Source organism: Barbus barbus (assembly GCF_936440315.1).
Source record: "Barbus barbus genome assembly, chromosome: 6".
Taxonomy (NCBI): domain Eukaryota; kingdom Metazoa; phylum Chordata; class Actinopteri; order Cypriniformes; family Cyprinidae; genus Barbus; species Barbus barbus.
This window is the reverse complement of record NC_136734.1, coordinates 37,794,080-37,818,423: the sequence shown is the minus strand read 5'-3', so window position 1 is coordinate 37,818,423 and position 24,344 is coordinate 37,794,080. Positions and strand designations below refer to the sequence as shown.

General features: G+C 40.2%; 1 protein-coding gene across 1 annotated transcript in view; it reads right to left on the bottom strand.

Moving 5' to 3' along the window:
- The window catches only part of LOC306871210 (transmembrane protein 132C-like), a 199,858-nt gene extending 175,757 nt beyond the window's left edge, over nt 1–24,101 (bottom strand). The window contains exon 1 of the mRNA XM_079418988.1: nt 23,488–24,101. Coding sequence (XP_079275114.1) covers nt 23,488–23,587 — 100 coding nt within the window. The 5' untranslated portion in view covers nt 23,588–24,101. The remainder of the gene's footprint in view (nt 1–23,487) is intronic.
- Nucleotides 24,102–24,344: the final 243 nt, after the last annotated feature.

The following is a 24,344-nucleotide window of genomic DNA, read 5'->3' as shown; positions in this document are numbered from 1 at the left end:
TTCTCCTGAAATAGTGCATTTGAGGTGAACCTGAACTGACAAAACTGCATAAAACCAGACATGTTGGAGAGAGTACACTGCACTGGAATGGGTCTTAAGACACTTAAAAAAAAAATAATAATATAATAAAATGTATAAAACTTAAATTCACAAAGGGATGGGTTTTTGTTTTGTTTTTAACATTAAATTACAGCACTAGCACAGAAAAATAAGCTTTTAAAACCTCTGACAGCTACTTGTCCAATTTCTGTCCCCATGTCAATGTGTTAAAGTTTTCACACGTCTTGTCCTTGCCGACTGTTTTATTCGCGCCCCTGCCCCTCGCTCTCTTGCACCCTCCTTCTGTCCCCCAACCTCTTACAGACAACTCTCTCTTTTCAAAGACAGACTCGCTGAGCTCAGCATTTGTGTCACACATGCTTCGTTACGCCACACAAAATGGAAGAATATTTTAACTAGGCGCACTGAGAGTAATAAGCAATGGTCTTTGTTTTAGGTTTTGTACCTTTTAATAAAATAAAATGATTAATTCCTTTGCACTATTTCATTGTCATCATCTTTTCCCAAAGCCACTGATTAACAAAAAAAGAAGAAAAATACGTACACTTGTGGTTATGTAAAAACAGATCACAAAGCCTAGACAAGCAGCATGCATGTGACTCACTAACAAACTGTTACTACTCCAGACGATTGTACTGATGAGCAGTACACAATAATGCACAGATGCTCAGCTTTCATGCACCATGGTGTACACAATGGGTTTGAAACCCGTGCCAGTCAAAAATTCTGATTACATACAGCCTGGTTTCCTGTTACCCTCTCTACTGCACAACTAACTTACCCAGAATAAAGGGTTGGGAGGACACTTCATATTATACTGTTCAGCTCTTCCTGGCAGAATTAAATAGGACACTGAATTCTGTCTCTTCCAATTGGTCATAATGAGAAGTTTTTAACAAAAAGTAACTCAAAGCAAAAAGCAAAGTACAGAGTAGATATGTAAAACAACTCATTAGCATGTTCCTGACTACTCTGAAAACCTACTCAAGTCAAAGAGCAATGAGACACACAACATTTTTGTTAGGTACAAAAATACAATGTTTGTGAAGGACATGGATCCTTGACTGGCATTCGTCCAGAATCAACCGATGTTTATTTGAAGACAAATAGATCATTTCAGATTACGCTTAGGACTTCAAGTGAAGATTCAACAACATTATCCATCTGTCATTCCTCATAATCATCTAAACTGTGTATTTGTGTACATGAGAAAGGTACAAAGCTGTCACTAGGGCAGTACCCTTTCAAAACTCTTTGTACCTTATATACCTCAAGGGTGCAAATTAGTAACCTAAAGTGTACGTATCAGTACCTAAATGGTACATATTAGTACCTTTTGAAAGGGTACTGCACTAGTAACAAACCTAAACACAATTTTTTCTGAGAGTTTATGCAGAATGTTTTAACGGTCAACCCTCTCCATGTATTTTGCCATGCTGAAATGACATCACCTGCTGTGCTTTACAAAGCGTCTGAGAGAATCCTCACACTCATTGTCTGTGGTCTCTGTAGGAGCTAGTAGCATAGTTTAGCGTAGAAATAAGACAGCAGAATCCATACCTATATGGCTAAAGAAGAAGAAAAGGCCTGAAGTCGAAAAAGATAAAAAGACTGACAAAGACCAAAAATGAACATAAACATCAGTGCTCCATACAAAAGGTGGAAAGATTATAGACGGTTTCATCGGGCGCACGCGCCTGGCCCGAAGTTAACTTTCGGTCTGTGTTTGTTTATCGGTTTGGTTAATGGCGCCGGCTACAAATGCAGTAAAACTGATGAGTAATGAAGTTGGGCTCAGGTTGTTGTGCTGTGGGATGTGTTTCCCATACATTTATTTTTCTCCCGCGTTAAAGCGCCTCCTACTGGCAGAGAATGAATTTGTGTTTTTAATAAGTCCGTCTGATTTAAGCAGAAAACATATTTTGCTTGTTATCATAAAAAAAATCTACTCTAGAGGGACTTAGCTGTTGTTCTTGATTCTATTTGGATGTCTACCAGAAGTTAAGTTAGGGCCACAAAAGCATGCATGCGCAGTAAAGTTTGTTTTTGTTGTTGCCGTTGAAATATGTCATTGTAATGTCATAATGTCATCGTCTATATGAAAGAGAAAATCCTAAGTAGTAATGCCCAATTTTCAAGGGAATTCATTATTGTGTAGACCGCGCTCTAAGGCTCACTTGTATCAGTATAACTGTGGTATTGGTACTTAAAGTCCACAAAGAACAGCAATGCTAATACAAGCTAAAGAACTACGGAATGCACATTTAAATAGGGGTGGGTATCGAGTTCGATACTTTTTAGGCACCGACCGAATTAATAATAATAATAATAACATCCAGGTACTGACCAGGCTCAACCCTGCTTAGCTTCAGTGGGCAACCAGTCTTGGGCTGCAGGGTGATATGGCTGTGGCAACAGAATTTAATTGAATAGAATTGCCTCGATACCATCTTGCTGTTCGGTACCAAACTTCGATACCTAAGGAGTTAATCTCGTCAACGCCAATAAGCCTGCAGCACTAGGTGTGTTCGACTAGAAGCGGCGCCGCACAGATCGATTGGTGTTTGACATCCGTGAGAGTGATTCGAAAGCATACGAAGCAGTCTGCTCTCTATAGCTCTCTCGGTCCTGCGCAGAGCCGCGTCATGTCTAGGGTTGGGTACCGAAGTCGGTACTTTTAAGGGTGCATACCAAATTGCATCGGTACTACCAAGTACCGATTCACATTAAATCATTTGATAACAAATTTCGGTAACTGAGAACACATTTGGGCGCATACGAGAGAGAGAGAGAGAGAGAGAGAGAAAGAGAGACCTTGTGACATGTCACCACTGCAACTCCTTAAAACACAACACACAGAGCAAACCGAAATGTTCTGAAGTGTGCTTACATTTCTAGAGTCATATGGTTTCTGCGAAAACGCAGACAGGATGGAGTCCATTCATAAAAACGGAATTTACTCTATAGCGTGGAATGTCTTCATTTGATTATCAGAAAAAAATAAAACAAGAATTTCTGGAAGAAAAAAAAAGAAATAAAAAAAATTGTAGGGCCCTATTGTTCAAAATGTTGAAATTGAGACTTATTTTTTCACTGAAATAAATTTTTTTGTTATTACACAGAGTAAAGTACTGAAAAAAGGTACCGTTGGGTACTGGTACCGAATTCCAGATACCGGTACCGGTTCAAAAGTGAACGGTACCCAACCCTAGTCTTGTTGAACACACCTACTAGTTTGCACTGGTTACACTCAGAGATGTGGCTCACACGTGAGGCTGTAGTGTGAAAGCGTCCCAACCCCCTTAAATGTAAGGCTATGTTTACACTGGTGCGTTTTGTTTAAAAATGGAAACGATCCTTGTCCATACTGGCGTTTCAGAAAATACTACACAACTGAAAGTGCGCGTTACGTGACCATTCATGCACAATGTAGCATCATGCTACATAAGACAATAAATAAGATTTATATTCCGCTTATATTTAAAACTCACTTTAAGCCACCATCAAGTGTTTGTAATAACTTCTGTTTGCCGCACTAATTTGTGTTTTGGCCATATATTGCTGAAATATGCTATGTCCTCTGAGTCAGAACAGCGATTGCAGAAGAGAGAACATTAACATTATACATACCGGCAGACAGCGCTGGAAGGTGCTAATATTTATCAGTAAATTAGTGCAAAATGAATAGAAATGATGATTCTGTCTGAGCTATGCGTTTGAAAACAAACATGCACTATTGTAAACGTAGTGTGGCGGGAGGAGCCAACGACAGACACAGTGGGCGTGGCGTCAAGCCTCGGAGAGGTTTTTATTAAACAATATATTAAAATAAAGTGTCCAAAGGGGGAAAAGTGTCCAAAATAAACAGGGATCTGGTGTCCTCGTCGTGCTGCGGGGCTGTGCAGGAGGGCAGTGTTCAGGAGGGAAGGGTCCAGGGAAGGGGCGGAGTCCGGTGGCCGCACGCGCTCCCTTCTCGGGGCCGGGAGCGAGTGGCGGCGGCGTCTCTTGCGCGGCTTCGTCCATCTTCGGGCATCCCGGCGCTTCTGGGGGGATTCGGCGGCCCGGCATCCTGGCCCGTCAGCCGCCTAACGGGTGCGGCAGTCCTCCTCGACGCTCCCTTCCTGGACCCACGAGGACACCAGCGTGCATGCACGGGGGAGAGACCGGTCTCACGAGGAGAGGCGCATTCGGCATTTAACGGCGGCGGTGATGAGGCTCTATTCACGTCAGGTGCGCCTCATCACACGCCGCCAGCCCTGGCTGTTTCAGCGCCCATCTCTCTCACACACCCACTCCTGTCGGGAGCCTGGTGAAGGGCGGCGAATATGGGACGGGGTGGTGATGATGGACAGGGGGGAGGCAGCCGACTCGTCACATTCCCCCCCCCCAAGCGACATCCCCGTCTCGCACCGCGCCGGAACCGGGACAGAGAAACCGGGTATTAGTTGTCAGCCTCAACCAGCCACAGGGTAAATGACCAATAGAAAGAACGTCACTTACCCCTTTGGTGGCTGGGAGGCTGTCCCCGTCGTTCCTCGAGAGGGGAGCGCGTGCGGCCACCGGACTCCGCCCCTTCCCTGGACCCTTCCCTCCTGAACACTGCCCTCCTGCACAGCCCCGCAGCACGACGAGGACACCAGATCCCCGTTTATTTTGGACACTTTTCCCCCTTTGGACACTTTATTTTGATATATTGTTTAATAAAAACCTCTCCGAGGCTTGACGCCACGCCCACTGTGTCTGTCGTTGGCTCCTCCCGCCACAGTAGACTAACAGATTTGTAAACTGAAAACTTATTTGAGCTTTATTAAAATGATTTGCACTGATTTATTAATTAAATAATTTTTAGATAATGTAATCTTGTTAAAATTGATTTCATAAAACTGGTATCGAAAAAAGTATCGTTCAGGAACTGGTATCGAAGTCAAGGTATCAGTATCGAAAATTTTTGAACGATACCCAGCCCTACATTTATAGGGCTGACATTAGGAATAGATTAGAGTAAAAAGTATGTTTCTTTGACAATAAAAGTTGTTCTAAAACCAATAAAAAATACTGATCCCAGAACAAGTCTTACAAAATCAAGGACATCATATTTACTGCATACATAGTGCAACATTTCCAGTATAAAGTACAAACCTGTTCATTAGATAAAGTAAAACAGACATTACAATAGTAAAACAAAAAGGTCGCAAGAAGTTGTGTATTCAGGAGGACAGCGTGATTCTCCGTTGCCATCCCCTGCATTATTTTCAAATCTATTTTTCATGACCAAAAACACAAGGCAGTGTGTTTCAGCAATCCTTGGCACTGTAAGCTTTGTTTAACAGATAGAAACACAAGATCAAGAGAAAGCGAGGCACAGACGTGTGCGTACGTGTGTTCCAAGTTCCACACAACGTGCAACTTTGCAAAAGTCAAGGTTTATGATGTATGCATTTACAAATGCATTGATTAAGCCTCCCAAATCAAAGCATCCCTGGGGTGGCAGATCGATCTAACAGCCTGTTTGGTGTGCGTCTTCCCTCTCCTGTCCAAAGGAGTTTATTTTTGAAAAATGAAAAGACTCTTTTATTCTCCCCTGGATGGAGCAGCGAGAAGAGAGATTTGTAGCGCACTCACACACTCGGTAGGCTGTGCTGAGAATACGCCCACACATGCAAAGAGGCGAACGGCAGAGGGGGAAAGAAGGAAAGAATTAAAAAAAGAAGAATATGGGCGACTTAGTGAAGAATAAATGGGTTGGAGAAGGTAAGGAACAATGGGGAACAAATATCAAATTAAACAAATGGATGAGCATGAAAAGATGAGGAAGAGGACATGTCTAATCTGGCTTCCAACAACTATTTGAACATTAGTATGTTGACTCGGTAGGTGTCAGTCTGAGCGCAAGGGTCCAGCTCAATCCCCAAAAGACATCTCATTGGCCAGCACTTCAGGAGGCATGAAGCAGGCAGCAAGTGATTGCACAGGCTGACTGAGACCCAGGAGAGGCTCATGGGTCCAAAACACCACTGGACAATGGCCATTTTTTGTGTCCTCCCTTTTGCTCTCAAGGGACTTGTCCAAAAAACACCATCTGAGAGCCGCTCTGGTCCGGCCAACCGCGCACGCCTGCCAAATGGTCCATTCTGCACAACATGTACCAAGACGACGAGAGAGATGGCAAGAGAAAGAGAGCATTACTCACAGGGCATGATACAACAATTGCCTGCTGGAGGAAATGTCTCTGTGAACAGTGCTTATGGAGCAATTTAAATGTACGTTGGGTCAGACTTTTGCGTAGGATAAACTGATCAGGATGTTATTTACTGTCAAGGAGTGCAGCAATAGAGCTTCTTTCCACTTATTAACACCCCCACACCATGATAGGCTTGCTCCTTGCTCATTCTGAGCAAAAAGACCCTAGCTAAGTAATAAAGCTTTCAAGGAATCAACCAGTCGTCATGAAACTATTACACTGGAACTTTTCCAGACATTGGCCGCTGGTTATATAGTATGTTATGAATCTGCAAAACCGGATTTACACCTAGTTACATTACACATGTTGGCACCTACATTTTATCCTGCACAGCTCTAATTTCATAGCAAAAAAATGACAGAAAGTGCAGTCCTGAAATCTTACTAAAATTTTTGAGTTGGGTTTTTTGTTTTTTTCAATTACTTTGTGATATCTTAAAAAAATGTTTTTATCAATAGTTCTCATATAGAAAATAGCCATGTACACTCTCCGAAATAAAGTTACAAAAGCTGTCACTGGGAAAGTACCTTTTCAAAAGGTGCACTTTTGTATCTATTAGGTTCTAATATGTACACTTTAAGTACTAAAATATGTATGTAACCCTTTAGATACAAACATGCACCTTTTAAAAAGGTACTGCCCCAGTGACAGCTTTTGTAACTTTATTATTGAGTGTATAGATCTTAAATATACAGTAGCAAAAAAAAGGCTATTCATTTTAATTGTTAGAGACAGGTAAATTGTCATTAAAAAAATAGCACTGTTTTTTTTTTTTTTTTTTGGTAATTTCATTAACATTATGGATGTTGGGGGTCGGGAGGAAATAAAATACTACAAAAGTGTATGAATAAAACGCAGACTCATACACAGAAGCACATTAACAGAGTGTTATCACACACACATACATACACACACGTTCAATACGTAGACCGGCCTGCTTCCCCTTGGGGCCCAGAGACCAGATGTAGTTCACTCACAATACTACTAAAAATACAGCTCTTACTAACAGAAGAGATTAATTAAAATGAACATGGTTCACAGACTACCCCTCCCTCTCTGTTTGTCTTTCTCCTCTTGTCATTCTCATGTGTGTGGTTGTCCCCTCCTGTTAAACTCTCTTTCTTTGCATTCTGTCCTTCTCTGTGTCTCCGCTGGGATTTCACAGAGTCAAATTCAATCAAGGTTAACGTTGGTCTGCATTCAACTCTTGGATCTCCTCTCAGAAAAGCCAAGACTCAAATGAGGACGGCGTCTCTCACCTGGGATGTGAGAGAATACGTCAGGACTCGCAGGTAGGGATTTGAGGTGCACAGAATTCGCGGCTGTGTGTAACAGACCAAAGCGGGTTCCACAGACCGAGCAGATTTTCACAGTGTGAAAGATTCTTCAGACTTTGCGAGTATGCTTTTAACCCGATACACAGCTTTACAAAAATACCTCAGGCGGTGAGCTGTCACACAGGAAGTTCAGCATTCAACTCTTCGTAAACACAAGACTTGAGAGAGTGATGCTGCGACCTCTCGGCTGTGATGGTTTCTACCGACAGAAAAAGGTCAAAAGGTACGAGAACACATAAGCCGACAGACTTTGGTCTCCCTGAAGATGGATACAAGTATATCCAGGTAAATGAGTAGATGATAATGTTTGGATGGATCACTGAACACTCCGAGTTTGAGGTCTGATCAGGTCCACTTTGCTGCATCTGAACTTGGAAACAGATGTAAAAAGAGGACCGTCTTCACTATTGTTCCTGTATCAAGAGACTGCAGCCTTCCATTCCACACAAAACCAGACAAATACTGTTCTTCAAATAACTACTTTTAGACATTCTTTTGCGTTAAGACCATGAACAAGGTGGCACCAATAAGTCTTGATCTGAACAAACCATTGGGTAAAGCGTGGCCTGATTTTAGTTGTGAAGGAAAAGTTCCCAAAGATGAAAAGTCTGTCATTTACCGGTACTCACCTTCATGTCCCTCCAAACTCATATGACATACTTTCTTCTGAAGAAGACAAAAGTATGTGTTTACATAAGCAGAATTAGCAAGTTTATGTTGAGCAGACTCAAAAGCATAACTTTAGAAAATCATATAAATTAATAAGCCTTAGGATTCATACAAAAGAACAGCTCTCCTACGCATTTCAGGTAGTTTCAGATATGCTGTATTCAACCCAGCTGACTACACATGAAAATGCCACTAGTTTAAAATAAGCTGAGATATTTATAAGGGATAGTTCACCTACAGATCAAAATTCTGTCATCATTTACTCACCATCATGTTGTTCCCTAGTCTCACGTAGCCAGACCTTCAGACTGTTGGCTGAAGGTCTAGAAACCTTGGACGCTTTGAATGGCCAATGACCACTCAAGATGCCATATAACTGACAGGTAAAGCAACCAATTACGTTTCGTTTTGTGCCACGTCATGTTTAGGGGCATGGAAATGTCCCCACAATAACAGACCAGTATGTAAAACTCTTGGATTTTAAAGATCCTATGCTGCGCAGTTTAAATTTCACAAACTTTTGATAATCCAGCATTTAGCTGATCCTGATAAACACTTATCACAGCTGTAAACACGACGGCTTTCTTCTTTCGTGAGGGGGTTTGGCATCATGGTATTTTTGTTTCTAGGTGGAACGTTAAAGAAAGCGACACACACATCTCCCGGAAATCCTGCATAATTCAACCAATCAAATGACGACTTCGAAACTCCTGAAGTTTCCAATTTTGTGTGTGATATGCATCAGATATTCAGCCAACGGTCCATGGGCAAGACATCTGAGGCTGAAAGCCGTTTCACACTGAGCAAGATGCAAAAATGTGAGGCGAATCACCGACGAACAGTGCTTTCACACCAAGAGCGAAGCAACTGATTGCCTTCTGCTAATTCATGCCTGCACGCTAGGTGGCGCCGACCAGCAATGCATTTTTCCTCAGATATGTATCTCTTATATGGTCCGCTGCTCAATATACAGTATTAAAGGGGTCATCGGATGCCTATTTTCCACAAGTTTATATGATTCTTTAGGGTCTTAATGAAAAGTCTATAACATACTTTGGTTAGAATTTCTTAACGGTAGAGTAAAAAACACCCTTTTTACCCTGTTTTCAGCAAGCTGTTTTTTAGTCCATGTCGCTTTAAATGTTAATGAGATCTGCTGACGAGCAGACTGTAAACTTCAGCAGCGAAACTTGCTAACTAGCATGTTATTAGGAAAGGTGATTTGCAAAGATTCATAAAAAACCCTTATTCTCACTTCTTCTGTAGTTGAAGCTGGATCATGAATAATTTGTGCGAACAAATGCATTTAGGGAGATTGGCGCATTCCCTTCAAAACGAAAGTAACGTTAATCCTCTGCATCTTCAGCAGCTCAGATGTCGGGAGTTAATGACGACTGATATGTTCATTATTAAATCCAACAACTAAACACCTCAATCACTTAATCGGAGACATTCTTGTCTTCCCCTGCACTGGAGTCAACACAATGGCAGACAGCTCTCTCAGCTCACTCAGAGCAGGTCTATGGTAAGTCAATCAACTATCATGGAAGCGGTCTGTGCAGAACTACGTCATTCTGACAGGAATCTCAGAACAGCCTGATTTGAGAATGGGGATTTAAAGAAAAAAAAAAAACACTGGGTGAATTTTTATCATTATAGGATGGATGTGTACACACACTTCCAACACACATTTATGTTTAAACAACTTGTAAAGTGAATTTTGCATCTGATGACCCCTTTAAATTAAGATAAAGTTTGGTTCTAAACCAGAAACACCTATAATTCTTACAAAAATACATCTTAAAATATAAATAGAGGTACAATAAGCATCAAGCTGCATTTGAAAAGTTATGTGATTATTTATGTTTTTGCTTAAAACCAACTTTAAACCATCACTGAGTGCTTGCATTAACTTCCAAACGAGATCTAAAGTGGATATTTATTCTATAATATGCACTCTTTGTATGTTTTATAATCGAAATGAACGTGAGCCGCTTCTCATTAGTCATAAACATCCTTTATTTATATAAAAATCATGAGCTGCATAAAACACACATATACAATCATAATCATACGTCTATTTGCTTTCATATTTCATGTATAGATAAATGTTTCTTTTTTTTCCCACATAATGGCAGGAGATATGATCCCATGATTGACAGATCTTGAGTGAACATGCTACTCATAACACTTGAGTAGTGGAGAATTAATAGAAATTGTATTCTGTATAAAGAACATGTAAGAATACATCTGTTCTCAGATAGCAGTGATAAGAATGCATCCTCTTCTCTCTCAGAATACTCTTCGGCTGTTTTTTTCGGTGGTTTTGGAAACATCGCCACCACTCTTGCCCTATTGTGCAACAGCAGCTGCTCTGGGCATGTGATCTTAGCTCAAATCTAATTGGACGGCCTGTTTCGTTAATAATTTGGGAAACACCTCATGTTTTTTTTTTGGTCCATATAATGGATGTGAATGGTATTCAAACAGTTTCACTACCAGCATTTTTCAAAATGTCTTTAACCGAAATAGCGAGTAAGTCTTATAGGTTTTGAACAACATGAGGGTGAGTAAATTATAACAAAATTTAGATTTTTGGGTGAACTATCCCTTTCAATGTGTTGTTATCTAATAGTTAACTTTGGCATTATTACATTTAAATACATCTAAAATAAAAAAGTTCAACAAATTAAACCAAAAAAATAAATAAATCTGATGTCCCTGTATGCAAAAGATCACCAAAGACATTATGCTAAACTTTTGTGTTCCATGGAAGTCACATGGGTTTAAGTAAATGATAACAGAATTTTCATTTTCAGATAAACTATTCCTTTAAGACCAATTTCTTTGCACTGATTCCTGTGGTAGTATATGCATAAGACACACAGATGCTGAAAATGAATATGAATATTAAAATGCAAAAGAATATAAGCAGTCATCAGGGCCTTTGTAATTTAGGCTCCAAATCTAAAATATATTTTAAAAAAATCCAAAAAATATAAAAGAGGAAAGAACATGAAAAGAATTCTGTGAACAGAATACCAGGCACATTAGCTCTGTGCTTCCTCATCACAGCATGGCTAGGCTTTGGGAGAGCATGAAGAGATTGAATTTGGGTTTGACTGTTTTCTTTTTCCGGGGAAGCGTTCGACTCTCTCTCTGTCGCCTCCAAAGCCATTACGCTGATATTCATGCTATTTATTCCCCTGCCTGGTAACAGCTCTCAGAGGAGCCATGTTGGTCTTCATAAAAATGAAGTGCTTTTGTCTGTTTATTGACTGTTTTAATAAAAACTCAAATTTAAAGAGTACTACTGACACGTAATATTAGCCCACTGATTCTCTCTCTGACTCATAGTACTCTCTCTCTCTTTCACACAGACAACACTTAGCCTGTCTGGCCCGGTTATACCCTTTGGCAAATGTACGACCACACATGCACACACAAACTCACACCAATCTGATCTAATCCAAATAGAGTGGTGAGGATTTCTAACCTCTGATAATGAATGTAATTTAATTTTTATCCCAGGGACCTTCCCTAAGATGTGCCTGAGTGCCTGAGCTTGGTTGATGTAGCTGTCCCTTTCACACATATGCACACACACACACACACACACACACAGGATGCCATGGACTTTCTTAGCACTGGGACCAATCAGCACTAGTGGCAAACCAATGTGTTTTTGTTGTTTTGTTTTTATGGCCGATGACAATACAGACATTCCAGAGACCAGGATGGTTGATGTCTGAAACAAATAATATAAATAATTTAAAGCAAATAAATGATGCACAAATATGCTGAATTTAAAATATACACTTGTTTCATACATTTTTTCTCTATATATTTAATTTAATTATATCGCATGGAATATAGTAAGCTCGAGGAAACTAGAAATTGCACAAGCTGAAGATCTGATATGACTGAACGCCTGAGAAGAGATGATGCCAACCCTTACAAAGACCTCAGATGATGACAACTAGGGCTGCAACAACTAATCGATAAAATCGATTATTATCGATTATGAAAATCATCGACAACGATTCTCATTATCGATTAATCGGGTCTGCCCACAGTGTACGTCCAACATCAGCTGGTTAGTCAAATTACGGCACTGAATAATGCATTTCTATGGACAAAATGCATCTAAAAATAGTGGAGGAAACAGAATGAGATTCTGCCGGAGAAGCACGTGATCCAAGCTGCCCAAAACATGATAATTCTTTATTTTAAGCTTTAAGTTAATGCATAAGAGTAATGCTTGCCCTGTCAGGCGCTTTGACAGATGCGTGTGCGTCCTCAGCGCAAAAACGTTCAGTTTACGGTCATATCCTTAACTATAAATGCCACAAATTCACGCGAGCATTTCCATTTTTGCATAAAGGTCCGTCCTGACAGTCTGTGTTAAGTTTAAAATACCGAATGAGCGCCGGCGCGGCGGGCGCGCGCACGCGCGTCAGACCGACAGAACACAGTAGAGAGGGAGACAATTAATAGGCTTTTCAACGCAAACATATCCATTGTGCTGAATTATCTGTTGTTGAAAGTTAATTTAAGGTTTAAAATAAATTTAAATATTTTATGCGAGTAGGAACTTTAAAGGGATAACAGCGTGTAATTGTCTGTCTGAATATAAACATGAGACGCTCCATAACGGCCTTTTACAGGATAAAGAAATGACGAGGTGACTGTGATCAAAGTAGTTCCTGCAGAACATTACTCTTACCTGTTGGTTAACACGGAGTTTGTGTTTTTATTCGTCTTTATTATTATCTTTATTATTTTAATTTTTAATAGAGGTTTAAACTATATTCAATTTTTACAATGCTTCACAAATTTATGTAAGGTTTGTGCCACTGCTGCTCTAAAGTAACAGTATTGGTGATAACCAAAATCATTTTTCGGCTTTCTGTACTGGTTAGTACTCCAATATGTGTAAGCTCTTTAGTAACAGTAGTAGGCTATTTTTAATGCTATAATATCATTATTGCTGTTATCTATGAAAGAAAACCAGAGCACTTATTTTTTCTTGTATTTTTTATTTGAGTATTTTTTTTTCGCGATACCCAATTGCAGTCAAAAAGTACATAAACAATACCAGGAAGAATGCAAGCTGTTATGAGGACATTTTTTATTATTATGTCCAATAAATGACAATAACATTTTTAAATTTAAACAAATTTGACAAATTTCTAAAATATGTTTTCTCTTTATTATGATAAGTGGTCTAATAAATTAAGCACTGTATGTTTTCATAGCATTCAGTTGTCACGTTTGTTTGTAGAACATTGGGCAGAATGTGGAATAGTGTTTTTTTTGGTCAATATTTTTTTAATCCGATTAATCGATTAATCGAAAGAATAATCGGCCAACTAATCGATTATCAAAATAATCGTTAGTTGCAGCCCTAATGACAACCCTGAACCAACATACAAAACTACCAAATTTTCCTATACGTTTGATTGCAACGTATAATTATGGTGTTCACCGTTTGTTTGAATACATCATTAATTACCTGCGTGATTTTTACTGTACATTTCTACCGTATGGACATCACCTTTGCATAATCACTACTGTACTGATAAACTACTCATTACAAATGTAATGAAGAAACTTTCATTTTCTGTGAAGCTGCTTTACAACAAAAAGCGCTATATAAATAAACGTGAATTGCTTTGAGAGTCTGCTCTTACAGTCTACTGGTTCTGTAATGCGAGATGCGTGTGTAGGCAGATGAGGGAGGAAATCCGGAAAAACTCTCAGTCCCTGAGCTCTGCCGGGTTCCAGACAATGCTGTTTTTGGTAAGAGAACCAGAATATATTGCATATCTTGAAATTTAAGCAACTGGGTTTGGCTCAATAACCTAGAAGGAAACTCTCTCAAAACTTGCACGCAATGCAAAAAACATGAGGCATGTGTCTATTAGGGCTGCCTGCTAAGGCAGGAATCACTATTACTATTGCATATATTTATGTTTTTTGTTCAAAACCCCTATTGTATTAAACTGCACTGTTTGTGCTGCTGATATAAATGATACCTCGAAAATAGTGCAGCTCGCTGAGAAGTGTGCTATTCTAAGGAATCAGGCCTATGATTTCCACCTGGAAGATGATAAAACACATAGAAAAAAAATCCTTAGACTTGCATTGAAGGAGGGACTCGAGCTATATCTAGGGACCAGAATATCAGAGACTTGCAAGTGGGCTCTTTTGACTTGCGCCAGTAAGCAACCACCTAGCAACTGTACAGTAATGCTCTGCCAACCACCCAGAACACACTAGCATCATGCCGCCAATTTCAGAACTGGAAGACAGCACTAACATTCTGTACAAAAAAGATAGTCAGTTCTATTTTAGGCCTTTGGCGCTAAGAGATAGGACAAGAAACAGTGCAGAAAAGATATAAATGACACAAGCTGGACTTGAGCTTGCATCGCTCACATGAAAGCCACAGCTCTGACCTTTTGCACTTTTTAATGACGTCAACAGATAAAAAGACAATGAATGATTAAATTGGATGAGGTTTGGGTTGAAAGAAAGGTTAGGAGGCTGAGGAGGAAACTGATGCCTTCCATCCTTTAATTCTTTGTTTTTCACTCTGTAAACAGAGAAGCTTGCCAGGCCGCATTAGTGCATGAAGGCAAATTACTCACAAACACACTTTTCAGCAGAATTCAGGTACAAAGAGAATCAACACAGGATATTGGACAGAAGAATAGGGCAAGGAGGAGGCGATGAGAGTCCTATGACTTGTCTTAAGTTACCTCTCTCACTCTCTTAATGTTCAGCGTATTGTTCTACTGTGATTATATGGTTGGGAGTTTGGGGACGCAAAGCTACTTTAGACAATTACACACTCACTGAATATTGAAAGTAGTACAAGCGCTCTCTGTCTCCCTCAGACACACACACACACACACACAGAAAACCTCACTTTCATACGCACACACTTACTTTCACTTTCAATAGGGAATGCCCACATCATTTAGACTTCTTGCAATGCTCTACATACAGAAGTCCATGTGGATGTCAAAATAAACATTTCAGAAAATCCTTCTTTCTTCTACACACAGCCTCTAACCATCCCACACACCTAAAAAACACAAACACAAACCCATCCTGTTAGATACAAACTAATAGGAGAATCTCTCTGTGTGTGTGTATATATGCATATATGTAGTTCTTTCAGAACAGTTGTGAAAGAAACTTGGCTTACTTTAAACCTGCTAAGTACAGAATGCGAGAACTAGTTTATCAATGATGAGAGATGGGGAAAAAGAAAAACCAGAGAGGATGATTTTCCTCTTCTTGTGTAAAGGCTTCAGGGAGGAGAGCGACAGCTCAAAACTAAAAGATTTTGACTCTGATCTATAGAGACGTGAACGAGTCCTGAACAATGATTTTCTCTCTTTCTCAATTTCCCTCACTCTCTTTTCCCTCCCTCTTGAGAGAGACCCATACAGGCTGATCTTCAATCTTGCCATCTGCTTGTAGGGATACTTGCAGGTTAAGCCCTGGGCTAAACTTCACTCTACCGCACAGTTCTGGACATCCTTTCTGCTCTAACAAGAGAGAACAGGTTTAACAGAGAGGGAAGATCAGAGACAGAAAGAAGACAGTGAGCAAAATTTAGAGAGAGTGCATGCCAGACAGCTGTATGACAGCAAAAAGACAGGTAGACAGGGAGAAGGAGGGATGCAAAAACAGAGGCAGGTGGAAAAAGAGAAGTAAGCAGAAGAGGAAAGACACAGAGCAGCTGACTGCAAGTGGAGTTGGTAATAAAACCAACTCTCCTTTCCTGCTCTATCTTTCTCTCTTTGTACCATCCTTAATTACCTCTCTCAGGAATGGCAAACGAGTAAACAGCACTTAAACAGCCAGCTGGGAGAAACAGAGAGAGACATGGAGAGCAGAAAGAACTCGGAGCAGTTTAACAGCGTGTGGACTGAGGAGTCCGTAAGCGTATGGTGACATTACAGAGACACAAACGGACAAAAACAAAACATCAGCACAACAATAAAAGCTCATTTATAATAAAAGCTCATTTATTTGCTATTGTCAAAGGCCTTATTTTTATCTAAGGAGAAGGGTGGCAGATGGATGTAAATGTTCACAATGCAATTACTGTATGCAATTTAACACTAGAAAATATGACACTGATACAGATTGCTGAAATGACTAAATATAAAATATAATTATATACAAAACAGCAATTAATTAGTTATTTAGCCAGACTGACTTGACATATATCAAAATTAGATCATACAATAATATAACATATTCATGTGATGGCAAAGAAAGAAAATTGTCACATGATCACATGAGTCACATGATCTTTCAGAAATTATCCTAATATCCTGTTTTGGTGCTCAAGAAATATGTATTATTATTATCAATGGTTAAAACAACTTTTTTAGGATTCTTTGACAAACAGAAAACTCCAAAAAACATAATTTATCTTAAAAATCTTACTGACCCCAAACATTTCAACTTAATATTTAAAAACATTGTTAAATATACTACCTAAAAGCAAGCTAGTTATTATAAGTAATCCAAGTTTGTTCTGACAATCTGTGAGACTATCAACTTGCCTCATGAATATTAATAAGGTGATGTAACTGACTTGTAGAAAAGGCAGGTAAGTGGGTGCTAGTCATAGCAGAATTACCGCTTGAGCCTTCAGTCCTCTTACCAATGCAACCGGTGCACACCAAGATAAACAAAACTCTTAAAATAAGATGAAATTATACAACACCACTCAAACAGCCATCAATCATTTCACAAGGTGTATATTAAATGCTGCTTTGTACTTTTAAACAATTGCAGTCTATTTACTTGGCTACGTAACTATAACTGGCTTCGTACCATAACTCCTAACGTGTTAGCAGACCCACTCAGAGCACTGGTACTTTAAAGAGGTACCAACAGCAGAATTCTGAGTGAAAGCAAATATCACAGGCCTCTTCTACTGCACTTACGTAAAGTTCCCCAAAGATTACATCCCTTTCTGCCTCCTAAAGCAGAGGCTGGAGAAGAGAGAGCGGAGGAGAGAGGGAAAGGTAAGTGCTGTAGGTTTGTCTTATCAGGGGAAAGCAGGCGGGGATATCTTTGAGGCCTCGGGGTGAAGGGAAAAACTCTGCTGCCATTTCACCCACAGAAAGTGAGAGAGAGAGAGGGAGTGAGAAATGGAAAGAGGGGGGCAAAGAGACAGATGGGTTGTGGCACACACAGCAGCACGCTGTACCCTCTCCAGTGCCCCTCTGCCATAATGAATAACATTATGGCTGCATGAAATGTCACCGGTCCCACCCCACACCCCCCCAATCCCACCTCTCAAGACGAATGGAGCCTCAAAATGTCAGATGTGCATCAATATCATTGTGAGCGTGAGCATGTGTGTTTCCATGTGACGCAAGGACGTAGGTGTTCGCAGAGGTGCATTATTATACACACACACACAAGGATGTGACTGTCTCACGGACCGGTGCAGTTAGTAGAACTGCCAAGAGACTATCACAAACTTCCATGGATGGCACAAATCATGCATTAAAATCTCCATGATATTTAGGATCATCAGTTGCTCCATGAAACACTATCTCAGCTTTATGTCAGTGTTCACAACATTGCCAAACTCACAACATACTCTTTTTATATGTGGTATATAGAAAATTTTTTTGCAACACATTATGGCTCAACAAAAAAGCCATGGGACCCGCATGACAGAGCTGATAGAACTTTCACAGTGAAAATTATAAATTATAGCAGCAAAAAATAAAAATAAAAAATGAAAACAGTAGTGACAGACCCATCAGGATTTTGGATTGTGGAGAAGCAGGATTTAAATGATTGGAGAAGTCCAGCATACGTCACCAGAGAGAAGTCTGTTATTTTCACCAGAGGACTGAGTTTTGACATCTTGATTAAACATGTCAAAAAAGTAAATAAATAAAACACATATGTATTAATCTCTCACAATAACATCTATAACATGCATTTACTAAATAAATACACAGTTTATGCAGGAAATGAAAAAATATATTTTAGTGAAAAAAAAAAAAAAAAAAAAAAATCAACAAAATATATATGAAGAGCAAATAAAAAATATACCAATGAAACAAATGTTTTATGAACTTTCAAAAATAATTTTAAAAATATTTTTTATGGAAGGGCTGAGAAAATGTTGACAGGGAAACAAAACCTGAACTACTGGCAGTTACATTCTATATGGTTTTCATAAATAAGTTGACATGACTTCATCTGCTTCTTGTATTCTAATTGGCTAAACGAAACTGTTTTCAATCAAAACTATTTATTAGAACAAAACGCAGAGCAGGTCGTTCATCTGGCCAACAACAGAGAGAAACAGAAATTGCCAATGAGAGGACGTGAATCATTCAGAACATCCTCTTGCACCATGTGGAATGTTAATTTGTTTCTTTCTATTTTAAGTTGTTCACCAAGGAAGCTTTTATGTTGTGAACAGAAGCATTATTTATCTATTACTGCATCGCAGGCATACAGAGAGCAGTGAGGTCACGCCAAGCAGACAGACCATCTGACAGAACTTATGCCAGGCAAAGTGATGGAGTGATCTAGTGCCAAGATGAGCTGTACACATACATACACACACACACACACACACACACACACACACACACACACACAGCACTGTGAGTGCTCCACCCAACACTGAGCAAAGTCATTTAGGTCTTAACCATGTGTGTGTGTGTGTGTGTGTGTGTGTATGCCAAAACTCAGCAGGACAGGCAACATGTTGAGAAGTAATCACCCACTGAGGCCTGCGGTTAACGAGTGCCTCGATCCATCACACACACACTTTAGTAGAGCCACAGTAGAGGTCGGTGCCTTACGGACAACCATAGACACATACAAGCCTCATAAATATATAAAATCCCATACCTGCGACATTTCTTCCGGCGCTTTAAAATGCTTTGCAGGCCACAGCGCAAGTGCTCTCTAGAGGAAGGGAAAATACTGACACATGAAGCGGTCTTCAGCACAGCACAATGACTTCACGATGTTAGCTTTGACACTGCTGCTTGGAGGGCATCTTATTTTGTTTTAATATTTTCAGAATTGGCCTGAAAGGCTTATCCAGCGATCTCTCTATGGTAAAATAATTTGAGAAACATTTCATTTCCCTGAAAATGGAGCGACTACTTTATTGCCCTCAGAGCTTATATTTGATTACAGATTTCATCCATCCTCCCTCGTTTCTGTCATCTCATTACTCGTTTTTCTCCTTCGCATCTCTTAAATAGATCATTGCTTATTTTATTTCTATTTCCTCTCACCCTATAACAGCTCAGTATGCTTTTCTTTAGTTGATCTGCTTCACTCGACGCTGCCATCTCTATCCGAGGTCATCAGTACGACAGAGATCAGGTAAACACTGACAGAATCACACTTCCTCCCAATTTGCATAATGAGGCCTATTTGACTCTAATTATCCTAACAAGTAGCATCACCCCTAAGCCATTCATCACCTTCTTAATGAGCATTAATTATTCCATCTACACAAACAAGAGCCACCTCTAACACCTCCAGTATCCTCTTTTTTCCCCTCCTTCGCTCTCCCTTTCTCACATCATCACAGAAGAAAGAACCAAGCCCAATCGATACAGAAAATTGCCGTAGCGAGAAAGAAAAAGAGAATGATAGCCAACGAGCAACACAAAAGTGCAAGTCTAATTTCCAGAGCCAATACCATATGGCTACAATACATCCAAAAGAGAGCGTGAGAATATGTGGAGTCTAGCTGGCGATAATGCCAATAATTTCTCAGGAGTTCTGAGGGCATGTATGTGTTAAATGAACTGCTGGCCAAGAGTCGTTAATGACAGAGAAATGCCTTCCGGCAGCCTGCAAATAGATAGCGAAATGGAGGCGAAAACAAGTTTTCTAGAAAACAAAAGAATAAAATAGAGATGTGCATAAATTATTGAGTCATAAACCAATTTATTCATGCCTTCTTTATCAGTCCATCCGGTCTTGCCAATTTGTATCACAGTCTGCCTTTCTTCTTCAGTCTGGCTTTGTATTTACCCACATGCCCTTCCCTAATGCAAAAATCTTCTTCACAAAGTCACAGGATGAGTGAATGAATTAATAAAAGTGAAGCGGGAGCCTGTGTGTGTGTTCTCACCGTTATACGCAAATTCCTAAAGTCCCACGGTACAGTCATGCTTCAATGATCTAATGATTTTTTTCCCCCCTCCTCTTCATTCTTTCTTTCTGAATCCGACTGAAATCAATTTGCTGAGATGAAAGTTTTCAATTTTATTACGTTTGCAAAATGGGAACTCGCTAACTGGTCTTTCTGCAGTTGTAATGGAAAATCATTTCGGTCTTAGCAAATTTCTTTCTCTCCGTCTCTGAGGGTTAGAAGAGACAGAATCGCATTTAAGTATTTTGTATGGGAACACAACAGAATATTTCTAAGGAAACATTTACCTTTAGACTCCCGAATAACAACGCTTCTTTCAAAATTGATGAAATTTCATGCAGACACTTCTAGGAAATCGAAAGGAGAAAAATAGAGGGGGGAATGAAAGAAGAAGGGGGGCAAGAAATCTTTCCTTTGGGAGATTCATTGTCTTCCTCTGGGTCATTATCTCAATTAAAAACACAGAAGATAATGATCACAGTCATTACTTTCACTCATCTGCCTCCCTCCCGTCCACTATCCCTCTTTTCTCTCTGGATGCCAATCTGTGGGGAAATATCTTCTTGATTACCCCTCTTTGGCTATGGATTATTAAAAGCATACACTCACAGCTCTCACACTTCTAGCTGTGAATCTCAAATTTAATCTGATGAATTTAAGAAACAAAGCAAAAATGCACTATTTATTGCTTTGCTAGAAAGTTTGTCAGCAAGAAAACCCACCAAGGGGGTGTGTGTCTGTGCGCATAAGCATGCCTGAATGCCTGCACGGCTGTGTGTGTTTGTATGAACGAGGAAAGAGAGAGAGAGAGAGAGAGAGAGAGAGAGCGAAAGAGATTTAGGCTTCACAGTCTCCCTAGAGCAAATCATCTCCCTGGTGTCAGCCAACCCTCAAACATATGGGCCCCTTGCTTGGCCTGGCTCGGAGACACGGCCAGTGTGTGTGTGTGAGTGTGCGTGCGTGTGTGTGTGTGTGTGTGCGTGTGTGTGTGTGTGCGTGCGTGCATGTGGCAGGGCAACTGTGTTTGACAGCCTGATAGTCTGACAGTTTTAATAACACCTCTGGTTTTGTTACAACTGTTCAGACCTGCGGTTGAGCCCCGAAACACACAGATATCTGTCCTCAGACACCGAAGGGCGGCGAAGCTGAAGATGAGAGATGTTTCACAGTCAGTTTTCACACAGCTAGGAAAATGAGCTCTAAGCTGTACTTGGAAGACGGTCCTTTGGTAAACATCCATCTGATTTTGTCAATTAAGCTCCTAAAACTCCCTGAAGCAACAAAAACCTTTCATCCCACAGATTTATCAATGGTGTCGTTGAGAACAGGTGCGTTTTCAGGCCTTCGATTGCAGACAAATTGCAAATTTGCTGTAACTCACTCACAGATTTGTCTCCTCAGTCATCAAACACTGTCACATCACACAAACACATGCACATTATAAGCTGTTTTCTGCTTCTTGCTTCCATTCCTCATATGCTGCGCAATTCAAACAGTCCATCCTACTGCATGTCAGCATTTCTGTAGTCTAAAAGAAAAAGCATAAATAAATTTAACAACTGGCACTTTCGTAATCATACTGACAGCCGCTAACCTGCAAACACTGCACAGTTCACTACAAACACAAATCTGCAAATATTCCTGTGGATATTGCACAGTTCACCGGACACAATTCCATGCATTCAAACCACATGCTGTCTGAACTTGAAAGTGATGTACTCTTTGCATGCAGCCCATTACACACAGCAGTATGAGGCCACATTTGTAGAGAAGGAGGCTGGGGGGACAAAAAACAGTAATGATGATGGTGATGCCAGTTTCAGTGCTTGATCAGCAAGTGCTCTCTCCAGAGTCAACATCTCTGATACCATCCAAGCCCTCGCACACTTGGACAAACTTGTCATCCCTCACGTTCTTCAACACATACATACTCTCTAATTTTGCAATCCCCCACACTTTCTGTCTGTCTCTATCTCACTCCCACAGCCTAATTGTTTGTTTGTATGACATGTCCAGTTGCAGACTTGCTGGGATAGTGTAAGTAAAAATAGATGTGAAGGCCACTGTGGGTCCTCAGCTGGAGAGGATGAATAAAAACAGCACGCTGCTGGGACACAAGTCTGCTCATTTCATCACTGTCTCTTGCTTCTGTGGACAGCGAAAACAGGGTGGCTCACCTTTAGCACAGCAAATATCTTTGTATGTATTCAATACCCACTCAGATATAACAGTACTGTCCTTATAAACTATTTAAAAAGGCAAAAAAAAAAGAAATGCATCTCAGCACATCATTTAACAAGCTATGATAAATTAATGACAGCAAGAGAAAATACTCCTGCGAAAAGAAATTAAGCTTACTTTCATTTGCACAGTAAGTTTTTGTTTTTGACGAGACCTTACGGATAACACTCTTATGCAAAAATAAAAAAAATACATATATAATAACAGCTAGAACATTGCACATCACGCTCTCTTTCTAAATGTCCGAGAACAAATGTGCTCGTGTCGCTATCATAAAACTGTCGTTTCCACGCGATATTTCGTGCGGTACGCTTCAATCATCCCGTTTCTACATCTCTGTTTTGGCAGCTAACTACATGCATGCATTATTCATGATAAGACTGCAAAACAACAAGGTGAGAAACCAACATTTCTATTATTTATACGCTTGGCACAACAAAACCACACCGCTGCTGTCGCTGCGCGCCACAGTCTCTTCCAACGACCAACCCGCAGAAGTGTGTGTATTATCTATAAATATTTCAAGTGTAAATTAAGATGTTAAAATGGGTCAAATGGAATAGGGAGCAGCCTGCACCAACTTTTTTTGCATTCGCGCTACAGACGCGAGAGCGCACTGACACTGGGCGTCATAACAAACAATTGTTTGAATATATGAAGGGTGCTTGTCATTTTTATCATGCTCGTTAAATTTATTCTGCACGATTTGCCATCTCGCAACAAGTTTTGGATGTGCGTAAATGTTTCTTTACCTCCGTGGAGAGACGCGACGAGGAGCGCTTGCAGCAACGCCATCCGCGCAGCGATCATCTTTGGCTTTCTGGGTAGTAGTGTATTGTTCAAACACGACATTATGAATAGTCTAGTTTGAGAAGTTGTTGAATAAATAACATAATCCTGTGGAAAGTCATGTGATAATGATTGGCGTTGTAGCGGTCCCCAAAAATCCGTGTCCTTTTAACTAAGACCAAAATTCCGTTAGAAACGAGAACCAAACGCTTCACTAAAGAGGTACAGCGTAATTACATGCCAGGGAAAGTCACTGTCATTGTTCCTCTGGTGCTATTATTCCTTCAATACATAAAGTTTAAAACAAGTGTAGAGGTCTGGACCGGTGGCGTTATGAAGTTACGCGCCGCAGAAGTTGGTGATGTTGTCCGCGCGTCCTATGAATCCGTCTCTGGGCGCACGGGAGCGCAAAATCACCGGCGGTCGCCGCTGACTCGCTCTCAAATGTTCCCATCGCTCCTGTGACGCTGCTTTTGCGTTAACATGTCTGATTCTTATCTTCGCTTTCCCTAAATGAACTTACTCGCGTAGTTCTCCTGAGACAGAAAGGCCAACAGTCAAGCTGGTACTCCAGCTCTAAGAGCGCGAAGCGCGTGAAGAAGAGGCGAAAATGAGTGGCATCTTGGCTATCCAATGGGGTTTTCCCACAGAACAGGTGCACTAAAAAGACAGCCAATCAAAAGCAAGGAAAACCCCTCATCCCTGCAACCAAGGAGGCATATGGATTAACAAAAACACATTTTCATTTTACAAAACCCAGTTTTTACGCACTATGTTTATTAAAGTTAAAGCTTTAGCGCACAACATACGACTTCCAAAA